This window comes from Thunnus maccoyii, chromosome 1 (assembly GCF_910596095.1).
Source record: "Thunnus maccoyii chromosome 1, fThuMac1.1, whole genome shotgun sequence".
NCBI lineage: Eukaryota > Metazoa > Chordata > Actinopteri > Scombriformes > Scombridae > Thunnus > Thunnus maccoyii.
In genome coordinates this window covers 29774634-29798622 of record NC_056533.1, presented here as the reverse complement: position 1 = coordinate 29798622, position 23989 = coordinate 29774634, and the positions used below count along the sequence as shown (strand labels likewise).

At 41.1% G+C, this 23989-nt stretch overlaps 1 protein-coding gene across 1 annotated transcript; it reads right to left on the bottom strand.

Annotated features, from left to right (window-relative positions):
* Positions 1 to 461: 461 nt before the first annotated feature.
* LOC121894409 (mothers against decapentaplegic homolog 6-like) lies at positions 462 to 23425 on the bottom strand. Its single transcript, XM_042407021.1, has 5 exons — positions 23132 to 23425; positions 20746 to 22102; positions 19281 to 19334; positions 18699 to 18776; positions 462 to 1459 (listed from the first exon to the last, which is right to left on the bottom strand). The coding sequence occupies exons 2-5, from the start codon at positions 21485 to 21487 to the stop codon at positions 819 to 821; spliced, it is 1515 nt and encodes a 504-aa protein (XP_042262955.1). The 5' UTR covers positions 21488 to 22102; positions 23132 to 23425; the 3' UTR covers positions 462 to 818.
* Between the last annotated feature and the right edge of the window lie 564 nt (positions 23426 to 23989).

Genomic DNA, 23989 nt, shown 5'->3' with positions numbered 1-23989 from the left:
AAAGGATGTTTGAAAAGTGTTAACGAATAAGCAAATATGGCATATCAAAATATCTTAAAACCTACAAGACCAACAAACAGTCTTTAGAGCCTGTGGTGGATATTCAGTGTTAATTTAATCTTATGTGTCACCCACAAAAATGTCCTTTTTGGCAACACTAATAAATTGAGGTTTGTCCTCACCATCTTATCCACTTATCCACACTCAGCAGCATTTTTCTCCATGTTGTTCATGGTTCATGGCAGTTCATACACACAGAACACATTTCAATCATCTTTTAAACCTTAAAAACAGCATCCATTTTGAAACAGAACTGTGTTTGCTCTGGAAGAAAACAGCCAGGAAAAGTGTTTTCCTTGATAAAACGTTGCTAAATATGCCATTCATCGATGAGGAACTTTGCATGTCGCTGACTTATCAAAGAGCGTCGGGTAAAAGCACTTGAGACCACCAGATAAAGCTTCATTTAATACAAATACTTTATTGACAATGAGTGTATGGCATACTTTTTGATGGAATTGCTAAATCATGAGAACATAGACCAGGTTCGTCTTATTTTTACAGTTTATATTTGCAAAATGATGCTGAGAAACTCTGCAATGCATATATAGAATCAAAAGTGCATATTCTTGTTCCTTTTTATTTTGTCTATATACACATTACACTATACATAAATAATTGCATTGTAAAAATGACTCAAGTATTTACATGTATAATATATTTTATATAATATATAAATTTTATATTAAATCTAGGTAGATTACAATTAGGATACTGGGTCAGGAAACCTCCTGTGTATCTGTGAGAGTGTTTGTGTGCTATCTGTGGTTGTTGAGTAGCACCTCCAGCCAGCACGGGCAGGAGGTGATGAACTGTCTGGAGTAGCAGGGGCCCCATCCTTTAGCAAAACTGATGCGAACACTGTGGGGGTCCCAGGGCCCCTCCTGGCTCTCAGGCTTCACGCCGTGCTCCGCCATCCAGCTGGAGCGCTCATAGTCAAACACCTTGAGGGAAAAGCCCGGCATCACCCTCTTCACGCTCAGCCCTCGAGCACTGGGCGGGTCAAGAGTGGGTGAGTGGACAAACACCGGGTGCTGGCTGCGATTGTACACCCACACTCCATCCGGCTCACGGCTCAGCACGATGCCGAAGCCGATTTTACTGCGTATCTGTTGCACACTGCTGCTGCTGCTGTTCCCTCCACCTCCACGGCTGTGGTGGCCGTGAAGTCCTGATGTGCCGTGGCTGCCTGGGTCGTCACGGCGACTGTGGTAGGCGTTGGCATGGAGCTGGCCGAGGCAGAGGCCTGTTCCCTGAGGTAGGTCATAGAAGATGCTGAGCGAGGGCTCGTAGGCTGGATAAAGGCGACCCACGCGTGTGCGCTGTTCCCAGTAGGCAACGCTGCACCAGTGAGAGCGATGTCCGCCGGAGGTCGAGGAACCAAGGGAGGTACCAGTGTCTGAGGGGAATAAAAGAAGAAGAATTCATGTTTGTATTAGTAAATCTTTACTGCAATTTTTTTACAACTTTTATTTGTCATAAAGGGAGGAGAATGATGTTATCTTAAGGAGGAGGAAGAAGGGAGGATGGGAAAAGAAGTCTTTATGAAAACATGAGCAAACATGCTCAGTCTTTTCTCCATTCTCAGTAGGAGTGGGCGATAACACAAAATTAGTTTTGACACAGTAAGTAATACAGAACACTCAGTATCAATAACTTAATCATTCAAAGCAGATAATGTACTATCATGTAGGGGAGAGCCATGTAGAGCCAGAGCCAACATTAATGGGCTACGTCTAAATTCATTTTCATTATCACCAAATGCTTTAGCAAACAATACATGTTTATTCATACTATTTATGGAATGGAGACAAAGTAAACAAACTTCTGTAGACACGAGTCATGGACAGACAGCATGTCGCTAACAGGGATTTTGAAGAGCAACAACCAAACCAACATCTAATTTTTCAAGTATGTTAACATGCTGTTTAATGTGCTGCAGCTAAACAGCTAATTAGCTTTCTAAGCTGCTAACTAACGTTAGCGGTGCACTTTTCCCCAGTGAACATTTGTTTGGTGGCTCGTTCAACAAGGCTTTTGTTTATAAGTTTAGATAAGAAGAAAACTTTAGCAGGAAAGGTTTTGTGGGTTGTTTTGGCTCTTGCGTTGTGCAGCCGGCTGCTATCAGGCTCAGTGTGACCGTCTGCTCTGACTATGATTGAACACCATGTTATCACTTTATGCTAGATTTGATTTGCTGTGTCAAGCTTACATAAGTGGATGGTGAAACAGTTATTAATCAAAATAATGTAAAACTAGTGGGTACCATCATGAAATCAAATAATTTTAAAATATAAATTTCTCCCTTTTGGTTTCTGATTTTTCCTCAAAGCAGAACACAGAACAAGTGATTTACAGAGCTGTGTGCTGTAGTAGACAAAAAAATTAATTTCAGTTGGACCTTTTTAACGGAAAATAGCAAACGTTTACAGTTTTGATTGTCTAAACTAACAAAGTAATTGCAGCATGAACACAGCAGTATTGATCCTATTCATGCTAGTATCGATGCTCAAAACAAGACTTACAAGCCCACCCCTCGTCTCACACTGTAACTTACTCATGCATTCTTCAAAGCAATGATACATTTTAGCTCACAACAGCAACACGCAGGTCGTAGGAGTTTCAAATTTTTATTCTACCTTGCGAAACAAAATAATTTCTCCCATTGCTTGATGTGCAAACTTCAGTACAAGCTTTGACTTGTAGACCTACAGACGGGTGACAAATTAAACGAAAAAAACAACAACTTAAGTGTCTTAGTAAGGTGTTGCGCCACTATGAGCCATAAGAACACCATCAGTGCTCCTGGGAATAGATTCTTCAAGTCTTTACTGGAACTCTATGGGAGGGGTGAACACCATTCCTGCGAAAGATATTCCCTCATTTAGTGTTTTGATGATGGCGTAGGAGAGTGTTGTCTAAAGGTTGAAACGTGCTTCTCCGGGCTGCACGTAGGCGAACGTACATGGGGGTCGTTCTGAGATCCTTACTTGAACATGTTTTGTAAGCTTTAACGTTTATGTCGTTTTCTTCTTTGTTTTCAACCCCCCCTTCTGACAGGACGGGAGTCAAAGCAAGCAGCTTGACACTCAACTGTATGACGTGTTATTGAGATTTAGGAGGCATGTGTGTCGCCTCCTCTTCGAACCCTCGCTTTACGCATAACACCCTTCTCCGCAGAGGCGTTTCTTTGCAGAAGCATAATTCCAGGTTAGCACGACCAAAAGATCTGTTTACTTTCAAGGCCACAGCAAATAATTCACATCATATTTATACTCTATTTATACTATCAAACCATTCACTGACCCCTTGCCTTGTGCGGAAGCGTCATTTCTTATATTTCTCCATTTATTCAGACTTTTCCTTTAATTTGTCACCCGTCTGTATATTTTGAAAAAGGGGTTAAAACTGTCAACACTGAACAGCCCACTTCCTCCACTGACATCTCTCACCATCTCTCCTCATAACACACTCCTTCAGGTCCAGAGTTAAAGAGGGGAAGGTGGAGGGCAACAGAGAGGGGAGTGGGGGGGAGGCGGAGGGAAGCATTCAGCTCTCTGTCAACCTAGCGCAAGCCCGTGAACCCTTGACCCCCCAGCCCTCATGCTATCAGCTCACATTAACTCCCACACAGAGTGATGCCATTATTTTGTTCCAGAGACTCTACTGACACAGAGGATTTAAAGACCCATGTGCCTGTGGCCCCATTCCTTTCATATTCCAGCGAGCACCCCCTCTTCATCCACCAGGGGCCAGAATGGCTGCCCTCCTCCCATTAACAAGCTGCGTTTGGGTGAAACCAGGACCGAGATTAGGCTAGGTGTGTTATGTTTGCACAGCGGCCATTTTCATTCCGGGGGGGGGAGGAGGGGGATGGGTAAAAGAGGGGTGGTACGGGGGCGCTGGGAGGAGAAGGAGGAGGAGGAGATGTGTACGCAAATACAAGCACACACACACATTAGATGATGAGATAGGGCCTCACACATGCACATGTATACACACAAATTGGGCCTTCTGATGCAAACAGTATGACTATAACACACACTCACATACACACATACACACACACACACACAAAATTGCACTTCTCATCTGAGGCCCACGTGTGTCATTAGTGAATTCCGGGCTGGCAACTCCTGCGGTCTGGAGTTTTTACAGCTCTCCAATAAGAGAGCAGGCTGCTCAGCTAGCAGGATCTCTCTCTTTCTCTCCTTCTCTTTCTTTCTCTCTCTCTCTCTCTCTCTCTCTCTCTCTCAAACACACACACACACACACACACACACACACATACACACACACACACACAAACTTACACACTTTTACAAGCCATGCTCTTCCCTGTAATAAGGCAACACAAACATGTCTGGGGAAACACAGGGAGACTTTATGAGCTCACGATCAAATTAATTCCCAAAGAAGACATAAAACAAACTTGGGACTTTTTTAGGGTTTTTTAGACATAGTGCACTTTAATTTCTATCATATAATGAAGGGTGCAGCACAGAATCTAGTATTAAATCCTAGCTTTTAAGTTTCTAATGCACCGAGTATTCATATCACAGACAGAGAGAGCATCTAAAGGCCGAATCTCAAGAATATGATGCCAAAAGAAGCTTCAAAAACTTTATCGTTATACTTTGAAGTGACTATTTAACATTTACAAGAGTGTGCTTGTTTGCTCATTTACATGTTTACTTATTTATTCATTTACCATTTATGATTTTATTCTTTAATGTATCATATTTGAGTTTGTTTTCGGTTACTAGGCACTAAGTTTCTCTGTCTGCTTATGTATTTTCTGTTTCTCTTTCGTGTTATCTTACATGTGTAGCTATGTCTATAAACCCATAAAAACACAGACAGCTATATTTCACGTTAAGCATTAGCACCATAGTCCTACAGTGGATTTTTTTTTTCACTGAGGATTAACTGATATTATGTTAAAAAATATGATAAATCAGTATTTCCACTGTTGTTTGACAGCCCGAGTGGTACAGCATGTCATGTTTAATGTTTCTGGCACAGTCTTTAGTGTCATCATGCTCAGTCTGGCTATCATCCAACTAAAGGTATAATGAGCTTGTGTGAGAACGAGGGAGCGCAGACGAGGAGGGAGGAGGAAGGAGCGGGTGGGCAACCAGCTTCTTCAATGGAATTTTTAAAGACGGGTTCAAACTGGAGGTTATCAGTATGTTTATGTTCGAGCGGAGGAAGTCGAAAACCTCTGTGTGTGCGTGCCTGCTTGTTCATCTGTATGTGAGGGCTGGCAGCAATTACAGCGTCCTGCAAGCATTTAAGCCAACCACCATTTAACAGCTCTGTTTACCAATTAGATAAGTAGCCTTTGTTATTTCATTTCAAAATCACTGTCTCTTAGTGCCAATCTCACCGAAACACCCGGTACACTTCATGGATGTTTTTCTCTAAAGCCTGAACAACAGTGGGGAGGTAAGCTGAATGTATACTTATTGCTACTTGCTGTAATAAAACAACTCAGGACTAGTTTTGTTTTTGGGCTGACACAAAGCAGTGGCAATCTAAGTTCAGAGGTCAGACACTCAGTTTCCTGCCGGCACCCCACAGAATATTGAACCTGAGCTTCAAACGACAGCACCGCTCATCTTTCCTCTTTCTTTTACTCCTCTGTGTTTTTTTTTTATCAGCTTGAATCATAAATGAATATATGTTTAAGGAATATTTTGGAATTATGGAAAATGTGCTTAATCGCTTTCTTGCAGAAAGTTAGATGAGAAAATTTAGACCCCTCTCATGTCTGTGCAATAAATATGAAGCTACAGCCAGCAGCTTAGCTTAGCATAAAGCCAGGAAACAAGGGGAAATGTAAAAAAATTTGCCTGAAGCTCACAAGTTATATGATATGTTATATCTTGTTCATTTAATCCGCACAAAAACCAAATTGGAGAAATGAAAAATGAAGGTGTTATGGTGGGAAGTTTCGTGCCAGACTGTCTTTTGACGGGATGCAGGGACTTGCCTGGCAACCTCACAGTGATGACAGGACACTACCACACCTGACAAAGTCAGAGTCATCCACTTCCTGTGGCGTCATATTTAACAGAAAAAAAGTGAATAATCACATTTCCGAAACTGTTGAACTATTCCTTTAAACTCTCTTCTTTCCCCTTCTCTAGTTGGAGGAGCGGAGTCTCCCTCCTGCCAACCTTAACCTGCACTGAGAGGGAGAAAGTTGGGGAAAAAAGGGGAAGTAAAAGAGTAAAAATTAAAAAAAACTGAGTGAAAGAGGGAGCGGGAAAATGAGAGGGAGAAAGAGAGAGAGAGAGAACCTGCCAAGCATAACCAGCATCCACGGAAAAAAATGAAGGGAGAGAAAGAGACTGTGAGAAAGAGAGGGAGGGAGGGAGACCCTCGTCTTTCATCCAGTGCCAAGGATTAGATTCCCCTCCAGTTATTAGACTCTTCCACTGTGCTGAAAGAAGTGTGTGGGTTGGGGAGAGGGAGTAGGGGAGGTGTAGAGGGGGACAGAGGGACGAGAAGCGAGGATAGAATTCAGCTACTGACCATTGTCGGTCGCCTCTAAGATGCTTTGTTTTGATTCCACTTCCTCAAATTTCCTCCTAAAGTTCTAAAAAAGTAGGAATAAAATAAAATAAGGGAAGAAAAGAAAACACCCCTCCCTGGCTGCAAATGGTAGGTTCTGTGTTGTTTGAGACAACTATCATTACAGGGCAACTTCAATCCAGCAAGCCACATTTAAGCTGGCGTCTCGACTATCTCTGCCATCAGAGGGCTGCGTTATCGCCAGACATGGGCTTTACAGTCGAACACAACGGGGCTCTCGCTCGCAAACACATAAAAACACACACATTCTTGCACACACACACACACACACACTCCTTCCTTCTCCCTCTTTTTTCCATTGTGAGGTGGATCTTATGATGTAGCCTGCTGCAGTGTGAAACCAGGCATTTTTCTGTTTCTTGTTTTAATAATACAAATAAATTCGATTCCGTACCATCAACCCATTATTTCATATACACATCTGTAGGAATGTTAACATTTGTGTCTGTAAAATTCCTAGGGAAGATGTGTTTGGAAGCTGTTTAGAAGGCTCCTCCAAGAGGAAGAGTGAAAGTAACCAGTTTCCTGCATTTCTGCTGCTACTTCAAAGTGCCAGACAACTCAAGCCAAGGAATTCTCATGTCTTATATCATCCACCGAGATACCAAGAAGCGAAACACATAAAAAACTTCTTAGAAAAATCCTGTTTAGGTGATTTTGATGTTTTCACTTCAGTTCCATGATTACAGTTGAAGAAACTCATGTTTGTGAAGCTCTTAATGAAGGCTGATGTTGCAAACTTTTCATCTGACAGGTGATATGAAATCCAGATTATAAACTGTTGTTTGACATTTGTTCTTTTGTTGTTTGGTGAAAATTGGTGAGTTTTAAAACTGCTCAATCTACGTGGGAACCAGCATGTTGTCGCTGGTCAAAGAAAATTGAAAATCATTGGTGATTTTGAATGTTTCAGATAAACTAAGTGTACCTTCTCAAGCTAAAAAAACATAAAAAAAACAAAACCCAATGGATAATCTGAAAAATGCATCCTCACAAATGAATAATACATCCAACCACGTTATCAGTGCTCCTCCGGGCAACTGTAGGCCTCATTCTGAGTTCAATTTAATTAAACTCAGAATGAGGAAAACTTACTAAATGCTGTACAAGTTCCTGCAAAGTGAAATATCGGTTTACGCCCATCATACACAGAGACACGTCTACGCCACATCACTGCAGTGAAGATGCAGTCTGGTTTCTTTCTGTTGCACAATAACCTTGCCATTGGAGATCGTGAACACATTTTCTTCTTAAATGCAAGAACAAGCTGCTCTGACTCATACAGTAACCCTGCGTGTCCCTTAAAATTGAAGCAGTATGAAAAAGCACTGAACTTGAACAATGAGAAAGCACTGCAGGGATGCCTCATGTCAGTAAAATATGACAGCTAGCTAATGACTCAGAAGACTCAGTAATGAGTCATTGTATATTTTTGGTTGATAGGATCTTCTTTTGTGATTTCTAGGGGTGGACCTTCCTGTTTGGTGGTATGTAGAAGTTGCTAAATGTCCTCCTTCATATATGTCTATCAATATGTCTATGTCTATATGCCTATGTATATCAGTCCGTCTATAAATTTTGTCATCCTGTGTTTCCATGCTGCATTTCAGTTATATTGCATCTCCGTCCGTCCTAAAGAGAGATCATTCCTCTGTTTCGCTCTTCCTGAGGTTTCTTCAAATTTTTCCATTAAAGGTGCTTTTGGAAAGTTTTACCTTATCTGACTCATAAGTCCAAGGATAAAGGATGTTGTATTGTTGTACATATTGTAAAGCCCCCTGCAGGCAAATATTGGGCTATACAAATAAAACTGACTTCACTTCACTTGACCTGAATTTATCTAATAAAGAGAACCTGACAGGCTGATTGTACTGTGTGTTATTGTGAGGGGTCCTGAACTGGTCTAACTGTTAGTATCTTGAAGCAGGTTTAGTTTCTGCAACTGTTTTAAATGCAACTTAACCAACAGAGCCAGAGGATGGTGGGACTGAAGCCTTAATTATCCTTCCCACAGTAACAACAAAGTGATTTATTGTTCTGCTTTGGCTCTACCTCTTGACTGTTGTAGCACCGGCGTAAAAGATGATTGTCTGGTCGGTCGCTGTGCATTCCCACTCAACCTGATGTAATCACATTCACGTTCGATCACGCTCAAAAACAAAGGAGGCAAAGTGTGCACTGAAACTTTCTTTGCTAGATGAGAATGAGCTAATCTGTGTAGCGTTTTTTTGATAAGAGTAAAGAAAGATTACTGTCTGCTCCATGTTGTCTTCACTATCAACAAACACTACCATTAGCTACAGTTCATGTGGTGACTGTAAAACCAGTGTAGCCTCTCTACACAACACATGTGGTTGTATTTTGAGAAGGTGCCCGTGTTTACCTACAGAAGCACCAGAGACACATCTACACGATACAGGTATCATACAGACAGAAATCAGACTTAGCTCACCGCTTCGAGAGGACAAATATGCCGTCATATTTTAGCTTTAATCATAACTAACCTTTAGTTTTTTTGTACCTTTAAGAAAGATTATTTCAATCTGATTAGAGACAGAAAAGCAGAGACAGACACAGAGAGGCAGAGCTCGCTGTAGTTGACAAACCTCCCCTCCCAACACATTCCTGGACAGGCCCTCTTCCTCGACACTTCCTCCCCCCGCTCAGCCAGTCACAGGGGTCAAGTTGACAAGTCTCTCATTGAGTCTCACGTGATCCGACTATATGGCCTTCACTCCTCGCTACATAATTACACACATTTATTGGTGGAATCGATCGATTTATTCCACTATGAAGAAATATTTATGAAATTCCTACTTAAACTTAATTTGGGTGAATTTGAAAGTAGCAGCAGTAAAAATACAAAATCACTAAACTTAACAAACACGGTCAGGAGGAAACACAAGAACTGTGAGACCTGCACTAATTTGACAGATATACTTGAGAAAATTAGCAGAAGTGTGAACATGTTTACCATCTGCCACATTCTCCATATCTTTAAGACTTGTGAAATTGTATGTTGCTATTTAAGAAAGCGTGCGCAAGCAACATAGCAAATGAACATTTTGAACATTTATTTCATGTTGAAAGAAATATGTTGAGAAATAATCATTTTTGTTTTTGTTCGTATGGCATTTAAACACTTTTATGAACTGAAATTGGTACGAAATAAATCACCTGGCACCTGATTTTTTGCGTCTGTAAATCATAAAAAATTGCAACAAAAAAAGAAAAACGCTACTATTGAATACTTGTATCCTTATTTATATCAAATGCAATATTGTAGAACATAATTTTGGAACATTTTATGATACAGTACAAAAAGTAGTTACAAAGGAATAAAAAACAAATCAGTAACAACCTCATAATCAATGAATCGCTAATAAGAAGTTCCTCAATGAATCTGAATCAAGGACTATATAGAAGATTATTATCAAGAAGATGAACTGCTGTGTACTTTATTGTAAAGTGTTACCTTATAAATCAAGAAAATTAATGGGAATCACTATTGTATCTATGTTCTAATCATACAGGTTTCACACTGAATAGCAGTGTCACCAGAAAACTCGATCATACACTTTAGTTAGATCATGTTTGAACCAAAGTGGTAGCATATCTAAAAGCAAAAAGAAAGAAATTAGGGAGAGTAACATTATTGAAAAGCATCAAACATGACTGTAATTCACGATGCAAAGACAATGAACAGGTAGTTTTTGAGTAAGAATTAAATTATGATCAAAAGCTCTGTGTGTGTGTGTGTGTGTGTGTGTGAAAGAGTGTGTATATGGTCTTACATTTTTCAGTAAGAGTGAATATTGTATTATGTCTGTGTGTCAGTGTGGGACTTATTGAGCAGCAAGTTTCCAGTATCATGGGTGAATGCTTATGAACACACACAAACACACACACACACACACAATGCCCTCCCTAAAAACAGGGAGCTACAACGCCTGAAAACAAGGTGAATGCCGCTTCCCTCAAATAAACAAATAAAGCCTTAACTAACTGCCTTCACAGTGCACAGCACAGGCGACAGCTTCCTACATTTCACAGAGTCAGAGCCTGTCGACATCTGCAAAGAATCTTTAGGTTCAGCAGCATGGCAGGATTCCATTAAAAGCCAAATTGCGAGTTGGCAAAAACTCTGAGGGAACAACGGAAAGCCACAGTCAGTCCTGTAATTTAAACCTTATTTTAAATTGTGATGGCCTGACAACATGGACTGAAGTAAAAGAGAGAAAGAATAAGAGTTATAAAGACAGTGAGAGAGAGAGAGAAGGAAGGAAGAGATCAAAAGAGGGTGTACAAACAATAAAAGGCAGAAGTAAAATGAACTGACAAAGAAGAGTAAAAGTGGACTAAAAGAAAAAAAAGGAAAAAAGATGAAGGGGACACTGAAAGAAGGGAGAAAAGCTAATCAGAACATCATTGATATGACAAAAAAGACAATCTGCTTATGATGTGTAAGACCTCTTAAATACATGCAAATCCAGTGGGACCTACAAGTTGTAAATGTCTTGAAACATGCTTCTGCATCTGCAAGTCTGAAAACACTTTTTTTTTGTATCTGCCTGCAAACTGCACACAGTGTCGATGGAAATGCAATGAATCAGCATTGCATCTACGAAGCCAGAACGTAGGAAGATCAAACACAGAAATCCCGGAAAATAAATCTAATGAAGAAAATATTTAAAAATAGGGAATAAATAATATGTGCTTTTGCTTCTTTCCTTCAGTTCCAAGTTGGCCAAACCGCAGTAATACGGAAATCCTTTCCTGCTCAACCAATCATCATCTGTTTGAAGCATGAGGACCTCAGATACCCTCAAGCACTTGCAGAATAAGTAAGCACTGTAGAGGTATGCATGCTGACTGTCTTCAAGCTACAATTTGCCCAGAAAATCAATCTGTGCATCTGTACACAAAGATGTTTACACATTTCTTCACTGACAGACGTTTCAGCATGAAAACCTCAAGAGGTGACGAGACTCCATCAGCTCGGAGTTTTAAGATTATTTGTACATGTAATGATTAAATACAGGAGATAAAAATATATCATAGATTTTTAAAGTTGATTGAAGACAAACCAGTCAGACAATGAAATGAAAGAATGAGATAAGTAAACTGAGATGAAATAACAACACAGTTCAAACTCAAAAAAAGTAAAACTGCGATTGAAATGGCCTCATTCAGAATTACAGTTATAAAGACTTATGAATAAACTACACAATATAAACCTTTTCTAAATGTTTTGTCAAGTAACAGCGTAAGCAAGGAAAAGTTACCTTTTTTGGTTTAATTGGGTAACCCCGTCTCCTCAAAATTACGTCATATGCAGTAAATATCTTTGACTAGAAACGTAATACTGGCTGAATTACATTTTCTCTCAAAATACTGAGAAAATGTTGTTAAATAAAGGATTTGGCAAGTTGCAAAAATGTTAATCCTGAACGTATGAGTGAAACGTTCAGAGACAAAATATCCGTTCTTGCAGTAAAATATCCACTGGTAGAAACTAGAGCATCATTAAACTTTTTATGGTTATGTTTAGGCGCTAGCAGCACTTAAAGTTAGGGAAAGATCATGGTCTTGGTTTAAAAAAAAGAATGCAGTGACTTGAAGCAGCTAGTTTATTATCATTTAAATGAAATCACAATCATTCACTAACCTTAACCAAAGTGCTTTTGTTGCCTAAATCTAAACACACACACAGGACTAAGGATGCGAACCCCGGTCTCTGGTGCCTGCATCTTGTATGTCTGCCATCCACCCCGACCTCCTCCTTCTGACCTCAGAGTGATATATAAATATAATGCTTAATTAATTTTAAAAAAATATTGCCTGTGAGCATAATCCAGGCAGCGCTTACGTTTGCCAATGCAACATAATTGGGAAAACAGTTGAGTTGTATAAAAACATCATTTCTAGGGGGACAGGATTGAAATTGGAGACACTGTTTCATGATGAGGGTCTTGTCTTTGGCAATGTTGGTCTTCCGATTGGTCGGTCCACCACTTTGGTCCAGACTGAAATATTCTAACATCTTTTGGGAAGATTGCCATGAAATTTGGTACGGATATTCATGTCCCTCACAGGATGAATCGGAATAACTTTTAATATCCTGTAGCTCCATCATCAGGTCAAAAATTTTGACTTGACCTTTTGTTTATGACCCGATTCCTGCACAACTCATGACATTCCCATCAGCTGTACTTTGTGTATAGTGCTACTAGCAAGACTACTAGCACCACTAAGATGGTGAACATGGTAAACATTTAATCTGCTAAACTTCAGCATGTTAGCATTATCACTGTCATTGTGTTAACATTGCCTAAGTACAGGCTCACTGAGCCACTATCATGGCTGTTGACTCTTGTTTTATTGTGCATGAAACAAACGTGATTGACAGGTATGTATGAACTTCAATTGTTAAATCTCAACTTACCGTTAATCAAAATACATTACCAAAGAATACTCACATCATCTATAATTCCTTGAATATATATTCCCTTATATTCCCTTCCTCTCGCCCCGCCCTCATGACTTTCAGAACAATGTTTCTACCTTCCTGCTGATCTATTCTTTCATTTTTCATTTGTTGATTAGCTGTTCATTTTCAGGTTAAAACATTATGGTTTGGGAAATATAATGAGTTGCACTTGCTTGGTGGTCATTTTGGAAAATCAAGTACCCACCATTACTCTACTGCTGCTGTGCTTTAAAGTTACTCTAGATAATAACAGTGTCAACATTCTGCCATTTAGCATAAAATGTGAAAAGAAAAAAAAAAGCTTCAAAAACCCCACTAAACCACCGTCAACATAAAAGTCTGTGAGTGAGTGGTGGCTCCGCGTCCTCACCCTTCTTGTAGTGAAAAAGAGCCGTGATGGAAAATATTTGAGGAAATGGCAAATGGTTAATGGGCCAGCACTTGATGTTGAATTCCATAGTCTAATGTGTCTCAGTCAGGCATAAGAGCAAGTGTTGTACGCGCGCCAGCAAACAGGCTGGAGGTTCAGGTCACTGAGAGGACCCATCCAGACTTAGACGGATAGATTCTCGCTGGACGCGGTAGAATGTGGGTGTTTACTTTTTTGTCTTTGCACTATTTTTACATCTCAAGACTTTGGTGCATTATTGATATCTCAGAAATCAATTCTTCCTTGGATCCTGAAAAGGTATCTCATTTAAAATTCATGCTCCTGTGAGACAAATCTTTACTTTAGAGTCGTATAGCCTCAGTAGATCATTTACAAAACCTTGTGTCAACCTGGACTGACCTGGAACGCTTTATGAACCAAGCTCACTAAAACAGCATGGTGCAGTCCCTCTCTTAAAACTGTCCTCCAAACTTCCAAGAATGTCGGCTCCGCTCTGCGTTTCTTAAGTATTAACGGCGATATGTTCAAACATGTATCAGATGTCACTCTCCAGAGTCAGACCCCCTTATCCCCCCTCCCACCTCTTTCACTCCAAGACCCTACTCCCCCTCACCTTCCCAATTTCCCAACATTCCTGGGCCGTGCCCCATCAGTCAAAGGGCCAATTCATGGGGTTAATGCTGCAGCGAGTGCAGACAGGGCTTTGAGACAGGATGTTTGGCTGATACCTTGCTCTGCTTAAGCAAATAAGCCACCAAAATATGATTACTGAGGGCAGAGAGGGAGCAGTCTTCTTGTCTTACTTCAGTGCATCCAGGCCATACTAATGTCCGCTAAGTATCATTGCTTCACTTGTTTCCACATGTTGGAAAACCAGAGCCCTGATGACAAGAGGGTGGACAACTGCTTGACAACTCTAGTGATGTTTCTCAATTTATTTGTCCTTCTAGGCTTGTGATCCCTCAAAATCAAAAGGATGCTTTCTGTAAAAAAAGAACTGCTAGTAAAAAAACAAGACTACATCTTCAGTCATGCTAGCAGCAACATCAGGCTGTAATTCTCATTACACACCCGGAAACAAAGATGGAGACTTTGTTATTCTTAGATCTTTACCACTCATGGAGCAAAAATGTCCAATCTGGTCTGAGTTTGTGCCAGAGGAAAGCCCATGGAGTAAATCAAAAGGTTATTTTATGACATTGTGTGTCACATTCGCTTCCAATCTGAATCTGAATCTATTACATACAGACCGCAAATATGAGCAGATGAGCTGGAACAACCCTTAATGTCAGCCTTCTCGTATTATCTAGTAATTATGGGGGGATTTCTGCCAATATTATATCTCCTACTCGGGGGGAAAGAAGTAAAGACGTATCAAAAAGAAGATGCAATTCAGTGGAAATAAAATTCAATATTTACACTAATATAATTGATTCAGATAGAGAAGTTAACTAATGTACCCAGTTAAATGCAATTCAGCCTGATAATGATGGGCTGGTAATATGTTATACATTAATGGCATATCAACATGTATGTCAACGACAATTGTATGTTAACATGGTTACATTTAGCATATGTAGCGCTACAGTACAACAAATCGATATGTTAATGTTAGAATGGCAGCATTAGCTTAATAATTAGACTGAACGGCCATTTAATTTCACCTCATTCATTCAGTCTGATATTATGTTCATGTTAGCTGTTTTTTGTTTGGAAGGTAGGTTATGTTCTTTCGGTGATGTTTCAGTCCCATCAGCGTCTTTTTCACGTCGCCAGAGAAGCTGCTGTAGCAGTTACACATTCTCAGAGTTGTTTTTTCTTATGTTTGAGTCGACTTACAACAACCTGTCAGCAGAGACGATCTCATCCATGCTTGTCGCCATATTGGGGTGTTTTATTTCTGTTGTTATTCTTCGTGGATGTACCTGGATAGCTATGTTACGTCCCCGTTAGTAAAGCTGCCTACTGGCCGAAACAGCCATCAACGAGCACATCGCCACAGGGATTCAAACAAATCAGAAATGTGGACGGTGGTTCAGAGGTCTGGAAGTAAAATATGTTAGCATTGTATGTTAGCTTTCATCTCAAAGTCTGTCATGAAATTAGATTTTTGTACAAGTGGATATTTTGACCTGTTTGTCAAAGTTGTATATTTCAGTTTGGGCCAAAGTGTTTTGAACCAATACACCATCAGTGTCAACCTAAAGCCACATCACTTATAAAATCTGGCAAACAGTGTCCATAATCACAGATTTTGGTGATGCAGGCAAATTTCATTCCGAGATTTAGTAATTTGTGTATCAGTCACATGATGTGAATCATATATGCTACAGGAGGATGGGAGCAGAAGTAGAAGGAGCAGAAAATAGCGCTGAATAGTCTAAATATATCTAATATATACTCTATATATATGCAGAACAGGCCGCATTAAATGCAGCAGAGATCTAACTTTTTGTTACGCACCAATCATGAAGGTACGAAAGCAGAACTTTGCCTTCCTTCCAACAAATCGCGTGATTGGTGAGTGTGTTTATATGTGTGCGTGTGTGTGTTTTTGTCCTGATAGAACCCCTATGTGAGTATTCTGAGACGATCTTATCACCGAGTCAGACAGAAATTCCTCCCCGTCTCTCCCTGTCTCTCTCATTCTCACGCACACACACACACACGCACACACACATACTCACACACACACAGACACACACACACACACACACACACACTGACAATAAGCAGTTGAATGACACGTTTTGTTGGAGTCACAGAGGGATAGTCCAACTCGATATAAGCCTACCAAACCTCCAGTAGACATTTCCTTTTTCAAAGCGGGGCTGTTTGCTGTGGTTTAAAGGGAACGTTAACTGATCGAATGATAAAAGAGGCCAGGGCAAAGGTATGTATGGACCACGCCCTGCTGCTGCTTTTTCTTTAAAGCTAGCTGGTTTAAAAGGAATAATAAAAAAAGATGCTGAAGTGCCAGAGCACATGTTCAATGCTTGTTTTTGTTCTAAAGAAAACATCACAGGCTTTAGATGATATTCCAGAGGATCACCTGCACAAAAAAGACTCATTTACACTTTTGAAAGATCTAACCAACATCAAGGGCTTTTTAAGCTACAGTTCTTTGATACTCGCTTCATGTTCAGCTTATTTCCTGTTATTATACCAGCTGTAGCTCAATAGGAGCGTCTTATAACCTGTCAGAGTTCATGACAAAAACTGCATGCAGATTTCTTCATTACTTCTGTTTAGCCAAGTCTTGTTCTTGCTCATGCTCTTGGCCCGAGATCCAGCTCTCGGCTCCAGTGCTCTGGTGTGGGGGGCAGGGGATCAGAGACCACACACACACGCAGAGTCACACAAACACTTCACACACCACGTCTTCTTGTAAGAAAACTGATCTATTTCTACTTATTTCACCAGGCAGACAATAGGAGGTACCTCCCCTTGCTACTCAGCTCAACCTAAAACTAGACTCTTCACTCAATTGTGACCTTGACTCAACAGACATTTGGATTATTTTCAAGATTCGCTTCCTAAAACACAACTTTGTGTCCTTGTTTTGTCAGTGAAATTAACTTAGAAACACTTAAACAAGTTTGACAGATTTGTTTTCACTTAGAAAGAAAGAAATAATAATCATTATTTGTATTAAAAATGCATGTTAACTCTTAAGTCACAGCCTCAAAAAACATCTAAACAGAGCCATAGCTACCATTGCAGACCCTCTTTATTTTCTATTTTTTGTGAATTTGCTTTGTTTCATACCGTGGTTGGTTAGATTCTACAATTAAAATCTTACACATGGTGGGTATTTGATAAGCTGATTCCAGTATTTTTAGACTTAGTGTGTTTAAATTCGACTAACTTTACACCAACGATGATTGGTGTAAAGTTAGAATATTTAAAAAGTGTCAGCATTTCTCACCCAGAATTTTATTCCATGCAGTTTGGAGAATTAAGGCTTCAAATCACTATTTAGACATTGATGTTGGGAAATAAAATGTCCAAAAACTTTCCTTGACAAATAAACTGAATATGGTAAAGTAATTAAGGCATCTTCTTTGTTTTGATTTCTGGTCAAAATCTTCTGAGAGTGGTGAGGCGTTTTCTAAAATCCTGACTACAGCCATGCCTCTAAACTAACCAAACATGTACAACAACTTGAAAAAAAATTGTAAATGAGCAAGTATTTCATCATATGTGATAGAACCTGACAATCACACACACAATTAAGTCTCATTGGGGCTCCTCGGACAGGTCTGCGATGCCGTGACTACACTACACAGACTTCATAGGTACCCATTCACCTTTCAACACCGTCCACAAGTGAGTCCGGGGAGGCTTGATTGAGTGGGTTTGTGGGTTTCTTCTAACGCTACAAGCACCTCTCCACCCGACCCCAGCACGTAAACAAATAAAGCTCCAGTTTCATCATCTAGAGGGGGCTGTTTCCTGTCCAAACGCACCCCTCAGCCCTCCCTTTCCACATATACACACATGCACACAAAACTCTACACCTCAGCCTCATCAGAGCCGCTCAGCTCCCCCGCCCCCAAAATGCCAGCCTCTTTCCACTGCTCAATTGCCGAGAGGAATGGAGGGATTTGAGGGAAGAAAGAGGGAAAGAGGGGGATGGGTGGTTCCAGAGGCAAAGGGGATTGGGAGTATGCACGGGGATCTTATTGCAGCTTCGTCCCAGCGAAATATTTTGCTGTGGAGAAAGCGTACAGAGGGAGAAAGACAGACAGAAAGGCTACACTGCTGCGGCATCTAGATAGCGAGAGACCCCAGACCCCCACCGAGCCCTCCATGCCTCTCGGACAATAGAAGCTTTATGCTGTGGAGTTTTTGGTTGTCTTAACAACCTTTGAAAATAGGAAGGAAAGCACAACATAATAACGCCAGTAAATGCAATTTAGCCTTTTATGTAAACATTCATGGAGAGGACATAAGTGAGCTACGTGCGTTTGCATGCATGAGTGTGTGAGTCTGTAAATGCACACACACACACATACATGTCATGCAAATAAAAACTTTTTTCTTGTTGGAAAAGTTTCCTGTTCTGGAATACAAATCATGCTCATCTGAAGCAAACATCTGCCTGGTCACAATGTTTATGTCCTGCTGCAATGATAAATAATTCAAGTTACTCACCTGTGTAGTCTCTTGGCGTAATGTGAGGCGGGTTGGAGAAGAGGGGCAGCACAGTTTCAGTGTAAGACAGAGTAGAGTCTGGTAAATGTGGGAAAAAAGGACAAACATACAGTAGAAGAATGAGACTGGTGCTGTAACAAGTAGTTGAGTTTGATAATCACTTTCTCATTTATCAAACATGATGCCAAACATTCTCTGGTTTTCTGGTTTTCTCTGCTTTACATTATTACAAGTTGAATATGTTTAGGTTATGGACATCCCCTTAGGCTCTGGAGAACTGTGTTTGTCACTACTTTCTGACATAATTAATTGAAAGACTAATCATCAGATATATCGATAATGAAAACAATCATTAGTTGCATCCCTAATCATTAGTTCCAGATCCTGGAACAGACAGCTTGTATGCAAAAACAGAGGCTCCGTATTATCAACTCTAGGTGTCATCAAAGGGAAGATGATCACAGGTAAATCCCGACAAACAGCGTCACTTCCAACACAAGCAGTAATCTGTGTTTTCAATCTAAAAATACGATGATGACGACACCCTCTGTGTCATTCACTTGCCATTTTTCCAAAACTCACCCAGTGGCTTGTGTTCATCTGAACGGGACACAGAGTATGGGGGAGGAGGTGATTCTGGAAAATACAACAAAAATGAGAAAAATTAAAGGCTGTATGATCGTAATCCTAAATTATCAACTGATCTGCATCATGTGGTTTTGCTCCATTAAACAATCAAATGTTTATATCAAAGCCTGGCAGCTGTTGATTGATCGCTTTGTTTGAAAAGCTCACAGTTGCATCACTGTAAACATATCTGTACAACTTAATTTAAACCTGCAAGTACTTCAACCCACTGTATCTTTATTTATTTTAAGAACTGTATTTGATTCACAGAGTTTTTGACTGATCTATTTATCCTCTGCTTGTCCTGCATCATCAGACAGTTTCATTCACACATACATACACACACACAGACACACAGGAGGACTTCTGTGCAAAGCAGCACTGTAAATAAGCTAAGTAATGCTGCAGCAGCAGGGATAGTCCCTCCAGTGCAGAGTGGACATGGGTTTGTGGCTGCGGCCCCTTTAAGAGCGGAGCCAGTAATTGCCGGAGTCCTCAGTCAGTCAGATACCCAGCGAGTCAGTCTGGCGCCAGCACTATGCAAACTGTATATTATCGGCACTCCTTCACCTAAATAACAAGAGGAGGACCTCCTTGTCAGAGAAAAAAGAGCCTAAGTGCAACTTGAGAGCGACCTTCAATTGGATGATGTGGGAAGCAAAGTTTTGCGCAGATTTAAATAAGTGTGTAATGTGTTTGGAATGTCGAGAGGATATCAAAGAAATGGTGGACCAAAGCAAGAGCAGAGTTATGAAATAAAACTGTAGGGCAGGCAATAAAAACACAAGAGAAGTATGTGTGAGTGTAGCTCAATAACATTTGTTCTCAAGGGTGTTGCTGCATTTTGAGTTTCAATATGATTATGATCACTTAACACGCGTGTAAAATATGCTGGATGACTTCATCAGAAACAATTGAATCAAGAGGAATAACTGAATAACCGTGACTGTGACGTTGTTCAACACTTAAATCAACATATGTCTTGAGCTGCAGGCCTCAGAAAAAAACAACAACTTATAAACATTCTGGTTTATTGTAAATTCCCATTAATTTCACGCTATCTTGTGTGAGCCATTAATCTTTAGATTGCACAAAGACTGTTTATGAGATTAAGTTAAATCTCAAGGCCCTCAACCTGGCTTTGGTGCGCAATGGTTCTCAAAGTGGGGTCCCAAAAGCTTCTTGGGGGAGTCACAGGGGCCCCTCAGAGAAGACTTGTGATGGCTTGATTTGAGTGATGTTAAATGTGGAGGAGGTTGACAGAGCAGCATGAAGATATTTACCCTGAATAATGTCCTCTCATCTTCCCTGTCACCTATAGCCCACATCTAATCAGCTGCAATTTAAAAGGTCTTTTCTAAGGGTAAAGGTCCCCTGAGGATCTGATCTAGCCCCCACCCCCCGCCCCTGGTGTCCTTACCTGGCCCACACAAGCGGCTGTAGTGATAGGGGTTGCAGCACACTTTCGCGCTGTCCACTGCGCCGAAGCTCTGGCAGTGGCACAGCGCTTTGAGCCGAGCTGAGAGCGGCAGGTCGCTCCAGCGGTACAGTCTGCACAGGAGATACTGTGGAGAGATGTGATGAGCATCGAGCCGCAGCTCAGTGCTCGGCACCATGACGCACTCGCTCGGTATCCCTCCTTTGGTCTCTACAGCCTTCACCAAGGCGTCCAGACATCTCTCCTTGAGTCTTTTCAGAAAAGCATGAGCAGTGCTCGCGAGTTCTTCCTCCAGCGCCCCGTGCCTTGGTGAGCACTGACAAGGCCCCCCTCCGTCTTTTCTCGGGGCCCAATATGGGCTCCGAGGTCTGAGATCCCATTCCCCAAACAAACAACACGTCACCGTCCTACTGTCGCCCTCCTGTCCCCGCCGGGAGCCTCTGTGCTCCGGGACGCACATGGCACCCCGGTCATCGTCAGGTTGCTCCTCTTCCTCCCTCTCCGCGCTCTCCGTCAGCTCTCCAGCCTCCCCAATGAGTCCCGCAGCCGGGTCAGTGTGTGTCACCGACCGCTGCTCATGTCTGTGGAGCTTTCCTGAGTTTCTGCCACACGGACCGTTCCGTCCTCCCTCACCTCGTCTGCTTCCATCCCGCCCGTCGCTCTCGGTGACCAGACGGCTTCTCCAGAGTCGCCGTACAAGACCTGAGCGTTTCGACTTGAACATACGACAACCTAGACAGTTTTGGATGTGTCGTGTCGGTCCCGTCCGGGTCTCGGGAGATGCCACATCGATTTAGACTCGTCGCGCAAGACCTGGGGATTGTGCACGGTGCGCACAACATGCGCAGCCGGTGGTCACCGTTTTGTGGCTATCCCGCAGCATTAGAAGACAATATTCACTCATGTGTTGCGTTAAACATCACCAACCGTCTGGAGAAGGAGAAGGCTACACACAGTCACTGTTCAGTGACCTGCTGTCGCCAACTCAATTAAGCCACAACTTTTGCCAGCTCTCTCACAAAACCCTCAAGTCCCCAACACTGTGGAGATCCCGCACACAATCCCCAAACCATAGTTAGACCACTCAGGCTGCAGTATCAGTTTACATTAACTAAACAGCAACATGCGCATCAGGACGCATACATCCAAGAGTTTTCCAGAGTTTCTCTTCAGTTTTTGGGTGCCCCTCGATCCTTAAAACCTTTCCTTCACCCCCAAAATAAATCCTCACTAGACTGAAATCCCGGTGTTTTCTTTCACTGTCGTGGAAGTTGTAATCCCGCTGCAGAGTCCCGGGATGAAGCCGGGATGGTCGGGGACTCCGGTGCCAAACTCCGCGCTGAGAAGTTGTTTTAAAGAGAGCTGGAATTACTCCACTCTCCACTCCCCTGCAAGTCCTTCTCGGACTCACACACACACACACACACACACAAACACACACACACACAGAGCCACACGCACACATGCTCCCGCACACACACACACACACACACACACACACACACACACACACACACACACACACACTACAGTCAAGCCTGCCAGAATAAAACCCGGCTATTACTTTCAAAATAAAAGCCTTAATGGTGAATATACTCTGAAAACTTGGGAGGAGAATAAAAAACAACTATTAATGCAAAATTAATTGATAGGTTACATGTAACACAATAAGGCTCACTGCACACGAAGCTCTAAAATACACAAGAAGGCTTTTTAAATGCTAATTTGCAAGTGGTTCATTTTACTGATTTAATGTCCCAGAAATTTCAAAGGAAGAAAAACTGTAATTTGGTACAGATAATAAGAGAAATCATATTTTTTCCTTGAATAAGTGGCTTCAATTACACTAAATAGTTATTCTTTATTCACATTGGTCAATTATTTGCCTGTCTGGTCAGTGTTACAATTATGCATGCCCTGACCTGCTGTTTACTGACTAATTGACTAATTGGTAATGTAACACTGTTCATTTTTCAATAATTAGTAGGCTACCAAATGGCATATAGGCTAATTGATAAGCTAAGCTAAATGATGTAAAGGATAATTGATAAACTAGGCTAAATGACGTAAAGGCTAATTGACAAGCTAAGCCAAATGACGTTAAGGCTAATTGATAAGATAAGCTAAATGATGTATAGGTTAATTTATAAGCTAAGGTAAATGACACATAGGCTAATTGATAAGCTGAGCTAATGCGGACAGATGGCGGCACATCAAGACGCAGCAGCCCGGTGCTCCTCCAACCAAAGCTATCTTTTGCTTCCTTTCCTTCTCTCCGAGAACTTTTGTTTCTACCCCAGAGCGATAAATCTCCTGAACCAATCTGCCAAAACATCACAGATTTAGGATTACAAGTTTGCTACTTCACCTGCACCTGTTGATATTTATATTTTACTCCTTCTAGCTCGGTACAGCACACTGAATCTCATAACATGTATAATGATGAAGGTATTCGTTCGTTATAATTCTTTCCAGGAAACTTTTAAATCAGTGTGTAACTAAATTATTAAAACAATAATCAAGTATGCAATTAGGCAGGCTATTTTAAGTCCAGATGAAACAGCATTTCGAGAGTATCTAACTTCTGCATCGTGACATGTTTTCAAGTGAAACAGGATAGACAGGCGTGTTATGATGAGTCTTAGCTCTTTGCCACTAAAAGTTGATTGATGGGTGGGTGTCATATTATTGGTTGAAACTGGTTGGTTCAAGTCAATGTAAGCACACAATATTTTGTTTTACAGGAAGAAAACATGATTGGATTTTGATATAAGAATACAAAGAAATAGATTTTTTTTGTATTTTGTTGGCATGTATTATTAAATAGGTGCACAATATGACCAGGGATGTGATCTAAAAGGGTTAAAAAAAAAAAGAAGGCATTTTTCATTTCATCTCAACTTTAAACACACAGCTGTCAATGTTCACATTTGTCTGATTAGAAGCAGGCTTTTATTTTGAAGCCCACAAACCTCATCCTCACTTTCTTATTCTGTTTATATTGACTCTCTCTCTCTCTCTCTCTCTCTCTCTCTCTCTCTCTCTCTCTCTCTCTCTCTCTCTCTCTCTCTCTCTCTATGTCTCTGTCTCTGTCTCTCTCTCTCTCTCTCTAGGGGCCCCCAGAGGAAAGCTCTGGAGCCATTGGTTGATTCCCGCCATCATGTGCCAGTCTAGACACTCCGGCGGCTGGAATACATCCATGGCTGGGAGCCGCACTGATTGTTGC

Bases quoted from the DNA above. Each gene is read 5' to 3' on its own strand.
- LOC121894409 (XM_042407021.1), bottom strand. From the start codon at position 21,487: ATGTTCAAGTCGAAACGCTCAGGTCTTGTACGGCGACTCTGGAGAAGC. The intron at 19,335-20,745 runs GTAAGGACACCA...TGTATTTTCCAG, and splicing joins CAGCCGCTTGTGTGGGCCAG to AATCACCTCCTCCCCCATAC. The intron at 18,777-19,280 runs GTGAGTTTTGGA...CACATTTACCAG, and splicing joins AGATGAACACAAGCCACTGG to ACTCTACTCTGTCTTACACT.